This window comes from Babylonia areolata, chromosome 16 (genome assembly GCF_041734735.1).
Source record: "Babylonia areolata isolate BAREFJ2019XMU chromosome 16, ASM4173473v1, whole genome shotgun sequence".
NCBI lineage: Eukaryota > Metazoa > Mollusca > Gastropoda > Neogastropoda > Buccinidae > Babylonia > Babylonia areolata.
This window is the reverse complement of record NC_134891.1, coordinates 30,737,885-30,755,384: the sequence shown is the minus strand read 5'-3', so window position 1 is coordinate 30,755,384 and position 17,500 is coordinate 30,737,885. Positions and strand designations below refer to the sequence as shown.

General features: G+C 48.2%; 2 protein-coding genes across 2 annotated transcripts in view; one reads left to right on the top strand and one right to left on the bottom strand.

The window, feature by feature from the left end:
- Positions 1-522, bottom strand: part of LOC143290984 (uncharacterized) — a 12,668-nt gene extending 12,146 nt beyond the window's left edge. Inside the window, exon 1 of the mRNA XM_076600570.1 lies at positions 444-522. The gene's annotated coding sequence lies outside the window, so the exon portion shown is untranslated. The remainder of the gene's footprint in view (positions 1-443) is intronic.
- Positions 523-11,524: 11,002 nt separating this feature from the next.
- Positions 11,525-17,500, top strand: part of LOC143291325 (uncharacterized) — an 8,263-nt gene continuing 2,287 nt past the window's right edge. Inside the window, exons 1-2 of the mRNA XM_076601197.1 lie at positions 11,525-12,094; positions 16,065-17,500. The exon at positions 16,065-17,500 is cut by the window's right edge and continues 2,287 nt beyond it. Coding sequence (XP_076457312.1) covers positions 16,254-17,500 — 1,247 coding nt within the window. The 5' untranslated portion in view covers positions 11,525-12,094; positions 16,065-16,253. The remainder of the gene's footprint in view (positions 12,095-16,064) is intronic.

The following is a 17,500-nucleotide window of genomic DNA, read 5'->3' as shown; positions in this document are numbered from 1 at the left end:
ACAGGACTTTAAAAAGAACAATTCCTATAACGTCCTCGCTACTGCAATCCCACAAGCATTGCTATGGATACTGAGTAATGTCCAGTTTTAGCATTGCTATGGATATTGAGTAATGTCCAGTATTAGCATTGCTATGGATACTGAGTAATGTCCAGTTTTAGCGTCTTAAATCATTGCACCTGGTGGTTGGATTTCCTTGGTTTGTGGGATGAAAAATGGAAAAAAAAAAAAAAAAAAAGCAGCAGCAAGATGGTGGCACGTTAGTTTAGCGACTGATGCGTTAAACTGGAGTAATATAACGTACAAAATGAGTCGGATTTCACGTAGAATGGGTTACAACATGTACCAATGGTTATACCGTTTCATACATGCACACAAATTGTGGGTACAATAGGTGCAATAATTCAGGATGCTAATATTGGACTTTACTATGACCACAGTACCTTCGTTACGCCTTTTCCTTCGTAGAAAAATGCAACTCGTGAAACAACGTCCAGTGTAAAATGAAGAAAGCAATCCCAAACCATTCACATGCGCTTGGATAGTTTGCAGAATGATCGCAGTCTGCACGAGGAACACAGCTCCTTGCTTTTGGAATTTCGTCAAATCGTTTCTGATTGGACGAAACAATGTCAGAACTTCACGTGAAAAATTCGTGGCCAGATTCAAGCCGAGCGAAGTGAACTGTTGTCAGGCTACAGACAAAAACGTCAGGCCATGGTGACAATCTGTGCTTTTTTTTTGCTTTTTTTTTCTTCTGTTTTTGTTATTCTTTGTTGTTGGTTTTTTGGATTTTTTTTTGTTTGTTGTGGGGTTTTCTTTCCCAACAGCGATTACAATATATAAACTTTAGTGCTGCTGCTGCTGCTGCTACTACTACTACTGCTGCTGCTGCTGTTGCTGCTGCCATTGCTACTACTACTGCTATAAATGCTACCACTGTTGCTGCTGCTGCTATTGCCACGAATACCACTACGACTACTACTGCTACTACTGCTACCACTGTTGGTACCGCTGTCTCCCTCTCTCTCTCTCTCTCTCTCTCTCTCTCTTTCTCTCTCTCTCTTGTAAATGATGCAGATTAACAAGGACAGATTGGAAGAATCATACCTAAAATCTTATTCCTGGAATAAAAAACGTTTTGAGTTCTGAGTTCTGAGTTATATCCCTCTTTCCATCCCATTCTCTCTCTCTCCGTCTCTCCCCCCCCCCCTCCAACTCCCCCATCTCTCTCTCTCCCCCTCTCTCCCTCTCTCTCTCCCTCTCTCCCCCTCTCTCCCTCCCTCTCTCCCCATCTCCCCCTCTCTCCCTCTCTCTCTCCCCCTCTCCCCCTCTTTCCCTCTCTCTCCCCCCCTCTCCCCCTCTCTCTCTCCCCCTCTCCCCCTCTCTCCCTCTCTCTTTCCCCCTCTCCCTCTCTCTCTCCCCCTCTCCCCCTCTCTCGATTTTAAAAAAGCCTTTGATGTAGCAGATAGAAACCATGTTTGGGGGGTCCTCAGGCAAAATGGTGCAACAGGGAGAATGTATAAAGCAATTAAAAGTATATACAATGTTGTTACAGCAAGAGTAAGAGTTGGCAATGACCCAACTGACTATTTTTTCTGCTGTCTAGGTGTAAAACAAGGGGAAATATGTAGTCCAATCCTATTCTCCTTTCTGATAACGAGCTAGCTAACGACATTCAAACATCCGGTAAACATGGCATCAGATTGTCTCCTGAGGACATTTTGGAAATCCTTATATTGTTATTTGCAGATGATGTTATCCTCTTATCCTACACCATAACTGGCCTTCAGCAACAACTGAATATCTTGAGGGACACTGCTAAAAACCTTGGTCTCTTTGTAAATTTTGACAAATCTAAGATAGTTATATTCAGAAAAATATTTAATGGTGGTTATGTTTCATCAAAAGAAAAATGGTTTTATGATGGCCAAAAACTAGAGATTGTTAACTGCTATAACTATCTTGGTATTATATTTTCAACAGGTCTCATTTTCTCATATACACTAGAAGATATGGCTGTAGAGCTATAAAAAAAAAAGGGGGGGGGGGAGGTTCTTTCCATTTCAAAATTGCTGTGGACATTTGCTAACCAATCGCCACAAATATTCAAGTTATTTGATAGCTAAATACAGCCTATGCTCACATATGCTTCTGAGGTCTGGCGCCTGATGGCTGATCAAAGTATTATTGAAAAAGTCCATTTATTTGCTTTAAAGATATTACTAAATGTAAGCATTAGAGCACCAAATGCTCTAATCTATGCAGAGACAGGAAGGCATCCACTCTATATAACAACATACACTAAATGTATAAAATTTTGGCTGAAGTTAGTGACTATGCCTTCACACCATCTACCATTCAAAACATACAAGATGCTTTACAACTTACACCGTAACAATAAAAACAACTGGGTTTCTAATGTGTGTTTCACATTATAGCGTTATGGATTTGGACATATTTGGGAAAATCAATGGGTGGACTTTAGAAAGAGACTTTTGTCTCTATTCCAACAGAGATTAAAAGATCGTTTTCTTCAGGATTGGAACAGTGATGTTTCAGGAGAACGGTTTTCTTTTTATTTTATATTTCATTTAAATCAGTTCCTGACATTCCCCAAGCTGAATTTAAAATAAGTTACATTGCTGTTAGAAAAGCATTAATACACTTCAGGTCAGGTGTTTCTCCCTTAAAAACTCATAGATATCGCTTCATTGCCATTTTTGTCCATTTTGTAAAAATGCTCCAGAATCTGAAATTCACTTATTACTTTTCTCTTCAAACTATCGTGACATCAGAGAAAAGAATTTACCCCGCAAATTTTTCTCCCGACCATCAGCGTTTTATATGACACTTTTGATGGCCAGTGACAAACACTGTAAAATCGGTTGCATGGTATATATTTGAGGCTTTAAAAAAAAAAGAAAAAAAGAGGCATTTGGATTTATAGAAAGTGTATAACATTGTGTGTGTGTGTGTGTGCGCGCGCTGGGTTGTTTCAGAGGCTGGTGGGTCGCTGGATTGTTTCAGATGCTGGTGGGTCGCTGGGTTGTTTCAGAGTCTGGTGGGTCGTCGATTGTTTCAGAGGCTGGTGGGTCGCTGGGTTGTTTCAGAGGCTGGTGGGTCGCTGGGTTGTTTCAGAGGCTGGTGGGTCGCTGGGTTGTTTCAGAGGCTGGTGGGTCGTCGATTGTTTCAGAGGCTGGTGGGTTGCTTCTCCTTGGAGAAGGACGATGATGGAACCAACGCTTAGTGGCTGCTGTTCGTTGTTTCCCTCTGTAAACTTCATGTCTGTTCGTTTCTCTATTCCAATGTAAACACCCGTTCGTTCGTCTTCAGAACACTGTGCGTTGGCCAGTGGTTGGTTTTCGTCCTTCAGTCCGGTCAGTGAGTCTCCACGTTGGACAGCACCGTGGTCGGGGTTTCTGCCTGGCGCGTGTCTTCGAGGTGTTGGTCTGTCCGTTCAGTCTTGGTGCAACGTCACATCGCTCTGGACCACCCGCCTCTCGGTGCCGCTGAGGGCTCCGCTGACATTCCGCACTGAGGGCCAGTCTTCTGTCCGCCAGCGTCAGCAACAGGTTCTATGTTCATGTTTGATATTCACTTGTGAACAAACAAAAGAAAAGACAATCGTGTGCTTCCAGTTTATTTTATTTTATTTTCCATAGTCTCCTGGACAGTTGTCGTTCCTGATATTTGTGTTCATTACACTTACCTGCAGAGAGACAGTGAGAAAAAGTTGGACTGAAACTTACCTGTTTTGATATTGGTGAGAGTGAGGCTGAGATGCAGTGCATCCAAGTGGACCTAATAGTTGTCAGAACGACTGTGTGATCTCATGTACCAGTGCCCTTGTGGAACTATGTGGAAAGAATGAGATTTGTTAGTTGTTTTGTTTTTCTTTTCCATTTTGCTTTCTTCTTTATTATTTTTTTTACACATCTACAGATATACACACATATTCATTAAATGCATTACATGATTTCATTTCTTTGTGGGCTTGTTGTGTTGTGGGGTTTGCAGTGGGGTATCGTGGGTTGGCTGCACGTCCGCTTTAGCGCGCGTGACAATGGGGAAGGTGAAAACGGTGAAAAGGGGAGAAAACTGGGCCCCGCTTTCCTCGGTCCGACTACACAGTGAAAGTGAATTCACTGCCATGAAAGGCTATAGGATTTTTAACCAATTCAATATCAAATAGCCCACAACCATTTGGGACAAAAATCTTTCATTTCAGATTCGTAACGTCGCCACAGGAGAGTCTGAAGACACGGGATCGAATCCCAGAAGTTTCTCCCCTTCCACTGGACCTTGATTGGTGGTCTGGACGCTAGTCATTCGAATGAGACGGTGAACCGAGGTTCCGTGTGCTGAGTGCAATTAGCACAGGGGGGTATGGGGGGGTGAGGAGGGTAAAGACAGAGGAGGGTGGGGTGGGGGACAGGGGGGTATGGAGGGGGGTGAGGAGGGTAAAGACAGAGGAGGGTGGGGTGGGGGACAGGGGGGTAGGGAGGGGGGAGGAGGGTAAAGACAGAGGAGGGTGGGGTGGGGACAGGGGGGGTAGGGAGAAGGGGAGGAGGGTAAAGACAGAGGAGGGTGGGGTGGGGGACAGGGGGGTAGGGAGGGGGGAGGAGGGTAAAGACAGTGGAGGGTGGGGTGGGGTGCGGAACAGTTGAGTAAACAGAGAGGGAGGGGAGAGTGGTGGGTGTAGGGTGAGGTCCTTGGTCTGTCCCCTACCAGTAAACAGGGAGGGAGGGAGGGGAGAGTGATGGGTGTAGGGTGAGGTCCTTGGTCTGTCCCCTACCAGTAAACAGAGAGGGAGGGAGGGGAGAGTGATGGGTGTAGGGTGAGGTCCTTGGTCTGTCCCCTACCAGTAAACAGAGAGGGAGGGGAGAGTGGTGGGTGTAGGGTGAGGTCCTTGGTCTGTCCCCTACCAGTAAACAGAGAGGGAGGGAGGGGAGAGTGATGGGTGTAGGGTGAGGTCCTTGGTCTGTCCCCTACCAGTAAACATAGAGGGAGGGAGGGGAGAGTGGTGGGTGTAGGGTGAGGTCCTTGGTCTGTCCCCTACCAGTAAACATAGAGGGAGGGAGGGGAGAGTGGTGGGTGTAGGGTGAGGTCCTTGGTCTGTCCCCTACCAGTAAACACGGAGGGAGGGAGGGGAGAGTGATGGGTGTAGGGTGAGGTCCTTGGTCTGTCCCCTACCAGTAAACACGGAGGGAGGGAGGGGAGAGTGATGGGTGTAGGGTGAGGTCCTTGGTCTGTCCCCTACCAGTAAATAGGGAGGGAGGGAGGGGAGAGTGGTGGGTGTAGGGTGAGGTCCTTGGTCTGTCCCCTACCAGTAAATAGGGAGGGAGGGAGGGGAGAGTGGTGGGTGTAGGGTGAGGTCCTTGGTCTGTCCCCTACCAGTAAACAGAGAGGGAGGGGAGAGTGATGGGTGTAGGGTGAGGTCCTTGGTCTGTCCCCTACCAGTAAACACGGAGGGAGGGGAGAGTGGTGGGTGTAGGGTGAGGTCCTTGGTCTGTCCCCTACCAGTAAACAGGGAGGGAGGGGAGAGTGATGGGTGTAGGGTGAGGTCCTTGGTCTGTCCCCTACCAGTAAATAGGGAGGGAGGGGAGAGTGGTGGGTGTAGGGTGAGGTCCTTGGTCTGTCCCCTACCAGTAAACAGAGAGGGAGGGAGGGGAGAGTGATGGGTGTAGGGTGAGGTCCTTGGTCTGTCCCCTACCAGTAAACATAGAGGGAGGGAGGGGAGAGTGGTGGGTGTAGGGTGAGGTCCTTGGTCTGTCCCCTACCAGTAAACACGGAGGGAGGGAGGGGAGAGTGGTGGGTGTAGGGTGAGGTCCTTGGTCTGTCCCCTTCCAGTAAACAGGGAGGGAGGGAGGGGAGAGTGATGGGTGTAGGGTGAGGTCCTTGGTCTGTCCCCTACCAGTAAACAGGGAGGGAGGGAGGGGAGAGTGGTGGGTGTAGGGTGAGGTCCTTGGTCTGTCCCCTAACAGTAAACAGGGAGGGAGGGAGGGGAGAGGGATGGGGGCCTTGAGGTGCACCGTCCGCCAAGGAAGCGAGATATTATGAGCGAACGGAATCGTATCCCACACTCACCAGAATTTACCCCTCCCTACACCTTGAGTGATGGTCCGAACGCTAGTCATTCGGACGAGACCATGAACCGAGGGTGCGTGTGCAGAATGCACTCAACGCATGTCAAAGTCAGATATATATATATATATATATATATATATATATATATATATGTATATATAAAGATCCGCTTGAAAGAGAACTTCACCTCTAACCGATTCCTCCCTTCTCTCCCCCTCCCCCCACCCCCACCCCACTCCCCCACCCCCAACACAAACATCTCATACTGACGGATACAATCAGTCGGCCACAGAAACAAAAAATCTAATATCCATGAGTAATTGCATGCTGCGAGATTTAACACACACACACACACACACACACACACACACACACCACACACACACACACACACACACACACACACACACTGACAGCTGTATCAAATCGCTAAATCCCAGTAGGCGGACCGTGACCCAAATTTCCCGGAGACACTGCTGTCAACACCCTTAAAACGACATCCTGTGTGCCGGTAGCGGGGAACGTTGGAGAGGGTAGATCTCTCCACCCGACCTCTTCCCGGGTCTATCCGCATCACCCACCACACCACACCAACAATGACATCACCCACCACACCACACCAACACTGACATTACGCACCACACCACACCACACCAACACTGACATTACCCACCACACCACACCAACAATGACATCACCCACCACACCATACCAACACTGACATTACGCACCACACCACACCACACCAACACTGACATCACCCACCACACCACACCAACAATGACATCACCCACCACACCACACCAACAATGACATTACCCACCACACCACACCAACAATGACATTACGCACCACACCACACCAACAATGACATTACCCACCACACCACACCAACAATGACATCACCCACCACACCACACCAACAATGACATTACCCCACCACACCACACCAACAATGACATTACCCAACACACCACACCACAATGACATTACCCACCACACCTCACCAACAATGACATTACCACCACACACACACCAACAATGACATTACCACCACACCACACCAACAATGACATTACCCACCACACCACACCAACAATGACATTATCCACCACACACACAACAATGACATTACCCACCACACCACACCAACAATGACATCACCCACCACACCACACCAACAATGACATTACCCACCACACACACCACCCACACCACACCAACAATGACATCACCCACCACACCACACCAACAATGACATCACCCACCACACCACACCAACAATGACATTACCCACCACACCAACAATGACATTACGCACCACACCACACCAACAATGACATTACCCACCACACCACACCAACAATGACATTACCCACCACACCACACCAACAATGACATCACCCACCACACCACACCAACAATGACATTACCCACCACACCACACCCACAATGACATCACCCACCACACCACACCCACAATGACATTACCCACCACACCAACAATGACATTACCCACCACACCACACCAACAATGACATCACCCACCACACCACACCAACAATGACATTACCCACCACACCACACCAACAATGACATTACCCACCACACCACACCAACACTGACATTACGCACCACACCACACCAACACTGACATTACGCACCACACCACACCAACACTGACATTACCCACCACACCACACCACACCACACCACACCAACAATGACATTACCCACCACACCACACCAACAATGACATTACGCACCACACCACACCCACAATGACATTACGCACCACACCACACCAACACTGACATCACCCACCACACCACACCAACATGACATTACCCACCACACCACACCAACACTGACATTACCCACACACCACACCACACCAACACTGACATCACCCACCACACCACACCAACACTGACATTACCCACCACACCACACCAACACTGACATCACCCACCACACCACACCAACAATGACATCACCCACCACACCACACCAACACTGACATCACCCACCACACCACACCAACACTGACATCACCCACCACACCACACCAACAATGACATCACCCACCACACCACACCAACACTGACATTACCCCAACACACCACACACATGACATTACCCACCACACCTCACCACACCAACACTGACATTACCCACCACACCACACCACACCAACACTGACATTACCCACCACACCACACCACACCAACACTGACATTACCCACCACACCACACCACACCAACACTGACATTACCCACCACACCACACCACACCAACACTGACATCACCCACCACACCACACCACACCAACACTGACATTACCCACCACACCACACCAACAATGACATTACCCACCACACCACACCAACAATGACATTATCCACCACACCACACAACAATGACATTACCCACCACACCACACCAACAATGACATTACCCACCACACCACACCAACAATGACATCACCCACCACACCACCACACCAACAATGACATCACCACCACACACACCAACAATGACATTACCCACCACACCACACCACACCACACCAATAATGACATTACCCACCACACCACACCAACAATGACATTACCCAACACACCACACCAACAATGACATTACCCACCACACCACACCACACCAACAATGACATTACCCACCACACCACACCAACAATGACATTACCCACCACACCACACCACACCACACCACACCAACAATGACATTACCCACCACACCACACCAACAATGACATTACCCACCACACCACACCAACAATGACATTACCCACCACACCACACCAACAATGACATTACCCACCACACCACACCAACAATGACATTACCCACCACACCACACCAACAATGACATTACCCACCACACCACACCACACCACACCACACCAACAATGACATTACCCACCACACCACACCAACAATGACATTACCCACCACACCAACAATGAAAACAACTGCAGCAAATCTCACAATTTGTGCACGCCTACAACACGCAAGCGTTTCAAACGTGTACGGGTCTTATTTGGCACTTGTAAACGTACTTTAGATTAGAAACTCCTGGACTGGTATATTTCTATAATATTTGTGTGTGTGTGTGTGTGTGTGTGTGTGTGTGTGTGTGTGTGTGTGTGTGTGTGTGTGTGTGTGTGTGTGTGTGTGTGTGTGTGTGTGTGTGTGCTTAATTTTGTTTTTGTTTTTTGTTTGTTGTTGTTTTTGTGTGTGTTTTTTTTCTTCAATTCAGACAGCATACAAGTCCGTCCCATTAAAATAATGTATGGCTGATGTCTACATCATGTATGGCTGATGTCCACATAATGGAAATTTTCTTGCTGAACTTAAGTCTTCAATCCAGACAACATACTGTTCAATTCAGACATCATGGAGTGTTCAATTCAGGCAGCATAGAGTGTTCAATCTAGAGAGCATAGTGTTCAATTCAAACAGCATTCAGATAGCACAGTGTTCAATTTAGACAGCATTCAGATAACATAGTGTTCAATTCAGACAGCATATGGTGTTCAATTCAGACAGAATAGAGTTTTCAATTTAGACAGAATGGCGTTCAATTCAGGCAGCATGGTGTTCAATTTAGACAGCATAGAATGTTCAATCCAGATAGCATTCAGACAGGATATAGTGTTCAATTCAGACAGCATATAGTGTTCAATTCAGACAGCATGGTGTTCAATTCAGACAACATAGAGTGTTCAATTCAGATAGCGTTCAAACAGAGCATATAGTGTTCAATTCAGACAGCATGGTGTTCAATCCAGACAACATAGAGTGTTCAATTCAGACAACATAGAGTGTTCAATTCAGACAACACAGGATGCTCATTTCAGACAGCATAGAGTGCTCAATTCAGACAACATAGAATGCTCGATTCAGACAGCATGGTGTTCAATTCAGACAGCATAGTGTTCGATTCAGACAGCATAGTGTTCAGTTCAGACAGCGTAGTGTTCAATTCAGACAGCATACAACTCAGTTCTATTAAAGCAATGCATGTGTGATGTCTACATAATGGACATTTTCTTGCTGAAGTTTTCGAAGTGGGAGATGTAATGTCAGGGTTTCATACTGACGGTGCGTTTTTGTAAAAGCGTGTAGTCTTTCATTTGAATTAGCGCATCAACGTGCAAAATAATTGCAAGCAGAATGTGTACAATGGGGAACATACACAACACAATGCAAGCAGAGTGTGTACACTGGGGAACATCCACAACACAATGCAAGCAGAGTGTGTACACTGGGGAACATACACAACACAATGCAAGCAGAGTGTGTACATTGGGGGACATACACAACACAATGCAAGCAGAGTGTGTACACTGGGGAACATACACAACACAATGCATGCAGAGTGTGTACATTGGGGGACATACACAACACAATGCATGCAGAGTGTGTACATTAGGGAACATACACAACACAATGCAAGCAGAGTGTGTACATTAGGGAACATACACAACACAATGCAAGCAGAGCGTGTACACTGGGGAACATACACAACACAATGCAAGCAGAGTGTGTACATTGGGGAACATACACAACACAATGCATGCAGAGTGTGTACATTAGGGAACATACACAACACAATGCAAGCAGAGCGTGTACACTGGGGAACATCCACAACACAATGCAAGCAGAGTGTGTACATTAGGGAACATACACAACACAATGCATGCAGAGTGTGTACATTGGGGAACATACACAACACAATGCAAGCAGAGCGTGTACATTGGGGAACATACACAACACAATGCAAGCAGAGTGTGTACATTGGGGAACATACACAACACAATGCAAGCAGAGCGTGTACATTGGGGAACATACACAACACAATGCATGCAGAGTGTGTACACTGGGGAACATACACAACACAATGCATGCAGAGTGTGTACATTGGGGAACATACACAACACAATGCAAGCAGAGCGTGTACATTGGGGAACATACACAACACAATGCAAGCAGAGCGTGTACATTGGGGAACATACACAAGACAATGCAAGCAGAGTGTGTACACTGGGGGACATGCACATGACACGGGTGTGTCAAACGTGTGTTGTGAACTGCCTTGCACTTGTTAGAAATTCCTGGACGTTTCTTTTCTTTTTTTCTCGGTTGAAAATTCGTCTTTTTTTCCTTTGTTTTCTTTTCTTTTTCTTTTTTTCTTTTTTTAACATATCTCTAACCCCAAAGTAGGAGACACACACACACACACACACACACACACACACACACACACACACACACACATCACGCCTTATCTCTGTCAGCGCAAAGCAAGACAAATAATTCAGCTAAAAAGAAAACAGTGTGTGTCCCTCTGACCCAGACTTGTCACGACAGACGTACCGCACAGGATCCAGTACATCCACAAATGGAGTCAAGGGTCGGTGGCACAACGCAAATCATGTCATTACTCATCACTCGTGACTCAATTCGCTGAGCTGAGCAGTGACATACACCACGCGCGCCATGGACGATAAATGAATAAATGACGGCAGCAAAACAGGAAGAAAGCAGTCATTGGCCGAGCCACACACTCTGCCCATCTCCAAAGCGGCTTTGTCGAACAGCCTCGCCCTTTTCAAATTGTGCACCGATCTTGTTTTCCTTCGTCTGTTTGTGTGTTGGTGTTGTTTGAGACTCTCAATAAATGTCAATAATATGTGTTTTGTTGGTTTTCCTGCTGACTACAAATGATTCTGTTGCCATGTCAAGTCTACTTATGTCCGAAGACCTTGGTTTAACTAGTTAATCATCAATGGACAATCTGGAAACACAATTACAAAGAGACTTGAAAAGAAGACAGTCAAAGTTACGAGCATGTGTGTCTACAAAGCAATTCATCTAAAGGAGATTGTTCAACTGTTACTTCACTAGATCGTTATTCCACATGCACAGTGTGCTTAGTGTTCTTGGTGCCTGCAATGCACTAATATTCAGATCGCCACAGGTAAGTGATCATCGGTGTGTTTGTGTGCAGAATACCACGTAAATGTTCTTCGAATCAGCTGCATGATTAAACTGATGAAATGCCGATGCTACAATGGTATTCGCCTCTGACAGAAACATGAAAACCATGTAAATGAAGAAAAGACAGGGGTCTGTTGTTGTTGTTGTTGCTGTTGTTTCTTGTTGTTGTTTTTTAGTGGGTGTTGTTTCTTAATGACTGGTAGGCCTATATGATATATGTGAACAAGTGCTGTTGAAAGGGAGAGGGGGAAGAGAAGAGGGCTAAGGGACTGCAGTTCAACTGTCTTTTTTATAATAAGGGACTGCAGTCAACTGTCTTTTTTATAATAAGGGATTGCAGTTAACTGTCTTTTTTATAATAAGGGACTGCAGTTAACTGTCTTTTTATTATAAGGGATTGCAGTTAACTGTCTTTTTATTATAAGGGACTGCAGTCAATTGTCTTTTTTATAATAAGGGATTGCAGTTAACTGTCTTTTTTTTATAAGGGATTGCAGTTAACTGTCTTTTTATTATAAGGGACTGCAGTCAATTGTCTTTTTTATAATAAGGGATTGCAGTTAACTGTCTTTTTTTATAATAAGGGATTGCAGTTAATTGTCTTTTTTATAATAAGGGATTGCAGTTAATTGTCTTTTTTAAAATAATAATTATCTTTTACATAGTGCAAAACAACAAAATCGTATGACCCATGACGTCTGTTTCCATGTCACGGCCTGACATTGCATTTATTGTCATTATTTTGATGACGAAGAACTGTGATCAAAACTTACTTTTCCCAGGAGGGTTAGGGGTGAAAGATTTAAAGTTTTAAAGGAAGTTATCGTTTTATGCAATACTAGCCCCCCACCCTCCCCATTTCTTTCTAAATTCCATGCGCGTTCTTTTACACTGGCTCGCATAGCACGTTCTTTTACACTGGCTCACATAGCACGTTCTTTTACACTGGCTCACATAGCACGTTCTTTTACACTGGCTCGCATAGCACGTTCTTTTACACTGGCTCACATAGCACGTTCTTTTACACTGGCTCACATAGCACGTTCTTTTACACTGGCTCGCATAGCACGTTCTTTTACACTGGCTCACATAGCACGTTCTTTTACACTGGCTAGCATAGCACGTTCTTTTACACTGGCTCACATAGCACGTTCTTTTACACTGGCTCACATAGCACGTTCTTTTACACTGGCTCGCATAGCACGTTCTTTTTAGTGGGTTGTTTACTTCAGGAATCTCTTTGTCAGAAATTGGACTGACGTGTTTTTTTGTTGTTGTTTTGTTTTCTTGTGTGTGTGTGTGTGTGTGTGTGTGTGTGTGTGTGTGTGTGTGTGTGTTGTTTCTTGTACACCATATCATTTTCCAGTCGCGTTTTGTGACTGTCTGTATGCGTCTGCATTTGTCTGTATGTGTCTGTGTGTCTCTGTGTGTGTCTGCATGCCTCTGTATGTCACTGTATGTGTCTGTATGTATGTTTCTGTATGTGTGTATGTGTCTATATGTCACTGTATGTGTCTATATGTCACTGTATGTGTCTATATGTCACTGTCTCCAGGAAGGGAGGGTGGTGGTGGTGGTGGCTGTCTCCAGGAAGGGAGGGTGGTGGGGGTGGCTGTCTCCATGAAGGGAGGGTGGTGGTGGTGGCTGTCTCCAGGAACGGAGGGTGGTGGTGGTGGCTTTCTCCAGGAAGGGAGGGTGGTGGTGGTGGCTGTCTCCATGAAGGGAGGGTGATGGTGGTGGTGGCTGTCTCCAGGAAGGGAGGGTGGTGGTGGTGGCTGTCTCCAGGAAGGGAGGGTGGTGGTGGTGGCTGTCTCCAGGAAGGGAGGGTGGTGGGGGTGGCTGTCTCCATGAAGGGAGGGTGGTGGTGGTGGTGGCTTTCTCCAGGAAGAGAAGGTGGTGGTGGTGGTGGCTGTCTCCAGGAAGGGAGGGTGGTGGTGGTGGTGGCTTTCTCCAGGAAGGGAGGGTGGTGGTGGTGGCTGTCTCCATGAAGGGAGGGTGGTGGGGGTGGTGGCTGTCTCCAGGAAGAGAAGGTGATGGGGGTGGCTGTCTCCATGAAGGGAGGGTGGTGGTGGTGGTGGCTGTCTCCATGAAGGGAGGGTGATGGGGGTGGCTGTCTCCATGAAGGGAGAGTGGTGGTGGTGGCTGTCTCCAGGAAGGGAGGGTGGTGGTGGTGGCTGTCTCCATGAAGGGAGGGTGATGGGGGTGGCTGTCTCCAGGAAGGGAGGGTGGTGGTGGTGGTGGCTGTCTCCAGGAAGGGAGGGTGGTGGTGGTGGTGGCTGTCTCCATGAAGGGTGGTGGTGGTGGCTGTCTCCAGGAAGGGAGGGTGATGGTGGTGGTGGCTGTCTCCAGGAAGGGAGGGTGGTGGTGGTGGCTGTCTCCAGGAAGGGAGGGTGGTGGTGGTGGCTGTCTCCATGAAGGGAGGGTGATGGTGGTGGCTGTCTCCAGGAAGGGAGGGTGGTGGTGGTGGCTGTCTCCAGGAAGGGAGGGTGGTGGTGGTGGCTGTCTCCATGAAGGGAGGGTGATGGCGGTGGCTGTCTCCATGAAGGGAGGGTGATGGTGGTGGCTGTCTCCAGGAAGGGAGGGTGGTGGTGGTGGCTGTCTCCAGGAAGGGAGGGTGGTGGGGGTGGCTGTCTCCATGAAGGGAGGGTGGTGGGGGTGGCTGTCACCTGGAAGGGAGGGTGGTGGGGGTGGCTGTCTCCAGGAAGGGAGGGTGGTGGGGGTGGCTGTCTCCACGTCATTCACTCTTGACGCCATTCCACTCAGTTATCGTCACTGTGAAGAATCCTTGTCATCCACATGGAATCTCTGATCTGCTCGCCAGACAACCGACAGAGAGATAGAACAGAGAGATAAAACAGCCTCACCCACCAACACATGAATCATGCAGGACACGATCCGCTACAGTGGCGCTCAGATAAACTGAACGTCCATTGTCACTGAAGGGGGCATATCACATTGTGTCCTCCCTTTGTTCACTGGGGCTTATCTGAGTTTGCTCTGCATCTGCTGACCCAGAATAGTCACTGGTAAACACCACCAAAGTGAGTAGGCAGCAGTGCAGGGACTCCTCTAGTGTGCGGCCTCATGGTGACTTAACATTGTTAGTTCCCTGTGCTCTGCAGGCACTGGGACTGCAGCAGACGATCCTGTGCGTGTTGTCAAGAGATTCCGTCCGAACAACACAGGATGTATTGCACTGGAGCAGCGTTGATGATGTGACGAGACAAAAAGAAAGAAATCGAAAGACAAAGACTGTAGCAAGGGAGGAAAGGGAAGGAAACTGCAGTTGCAAATTTCTTGTTTGATATTCATGGGGAAAAAGCTCCCCGAATGTAACTGAATAATAACAACAACATTAACCTCATTGTCTTTTGACTTTTTGTCTTGGGGACAACCGCCAAAAAAAGATTATGTGATATGTTGTGTATGTGATGGGGTGCTAATTCCGATTCTGACAAGAGAGAGAGAGAGAGAGAGAGAGAGAGAGAGAGAGAGAGAGAGAGAAGACAAACATACGGACAGAAAGACAATGAGAAAGAGAGAGACAGACGCAGTGACGGTGACAAGGATTAAGATTTTAGGTATGGCCCATTCTTCCAATCTGTCCACAGAGACAACGAGACAGACACAGACAGACGAGACAGACACAGACAGACGAGACAGACACAGAGACAACGAGACAGACACAGAGAGACGAGACAGACACAGAGAGACGAGACAGACACAGAGACAACGAGACAGACACAGACAGACGAGACAGACACAGAGAGACGAGACAGACACAGAGACAACGAGACAGACACAGAGACAACGAGACAGACACAGAGAGACGAGACAGACACAGAGACAACGAGACAGACACAGAGACAACGAGACAGACACAGAGAGACGAGACAGACAAACAGAATGGAGAACACACTGAACTTTTTTTTTTCTTCTGTGTTTTTCAGGTGTTGGTGTGAGGGGAAGTGTGTGAGCTTCACTTCCTGATCCCCTGTTCCCAGCACACAGCCTTCAGTCACCCCAACAGCCAGTCCCTGCCTGTACTACACCTGCCAGCCGTCTGTCTGACACACACACACACACACACACACACACACACACACACACACACACACACACACACACACACACACACGATGTCAACGAGTGTGGATCCAGTTTCCCTGGAAGACAGCACGCAGCTCATCTCCATGTCCACCCCCTTCCCCAACCAAAGCGCGGAGCCCTTCTCCAAGCTGGCTGATTTCCTGGAGAAGCAGAACGCCCAGTTCGTGTCCACCCTGACCCCCACCCTGTGCTACCTGGCCTTTCTGGCGGCCTGTGGTGTGGCGGGCAACACCCTGGTGTTCCTGGTGTACTACCACAGGTTCAAACCCGGCGTGACCAGAACGTACATCCTGGCCATGAGTGTCTGTGACCTGATGACTAACGTGCTATCCCTGCCGGCAGACATCGTGGAGGTCCGCTTCCACAACACGTTCGACCAGCGCTGGCTGTGCAAGGCGTTCCGCACGGTGAAGTGCTTCCTGGCCTTCATGTCCGCCTTCATTCTGGTGGCCGTGGCCTTTGACCGGCAGCGGGCCATCTGCAGTGCTCGGACTAACCGCTTGTCCGTGCGGCACAGCGTGCTGGCTCTGGTGATGATCGCCGTGTCCGCTCTGGCCTTCACCTTGCCCTACAGCGTGCTGACCGGGCCCAGGACCGTGCCCTACCCACACACCAACATCACTGGCCTCGAGTGCTCCATCGATAACGTCTTCGTCAAGTCCCTGTTCCTCTTCATCTACAACATGATCTCGGGCCTCATGCTCATCATCTGCATCACCCTCATGCTGGTGTCCTACACCAGGATTGCCCGTCAGCTGTGGCTGCACAAGAAGAACACGGCCATCATCATGGGCGCCGCCCCCGGCAAGGACAAGAGAAAGGCCAGCGCCGCGTCCTCCCACACCTACACCTTTGAAGAGAGCTCCTCCGGCAGAGCCCGCACCTCTTCAGTCAGGAGCAAGCGGTCCGTCAAAGCCCCGGACCGGCCTTCCAGACCGGATGTTGAGCTTGCCCTCAAAGGCACCCCGCTCCGTGCAGAGTCAGCCACAGACTCACACGCAGAAACAGCCATGCATGACGACCAAAATCCCAACGGCCTTTGTTCTTCCAGCTTCACAGATCCTGACACAGTGGACCGTGAAGCCCGGGCCACAGACCGCAGCCAGCTGGTCACCACACAGGACGTCAGTGGCTGTGGACATCATGAGGCTTCTACCAGCGCGGACCACGCCAAGGCTGCTGACAGCCAGGTCCACAGCGGTGTCGGAGAAGCCTCGGACACCAAACCCAGAGGCCGCTTGTCGTCACGCTCCCGTGAGGTTCTGTCCCGGATCTG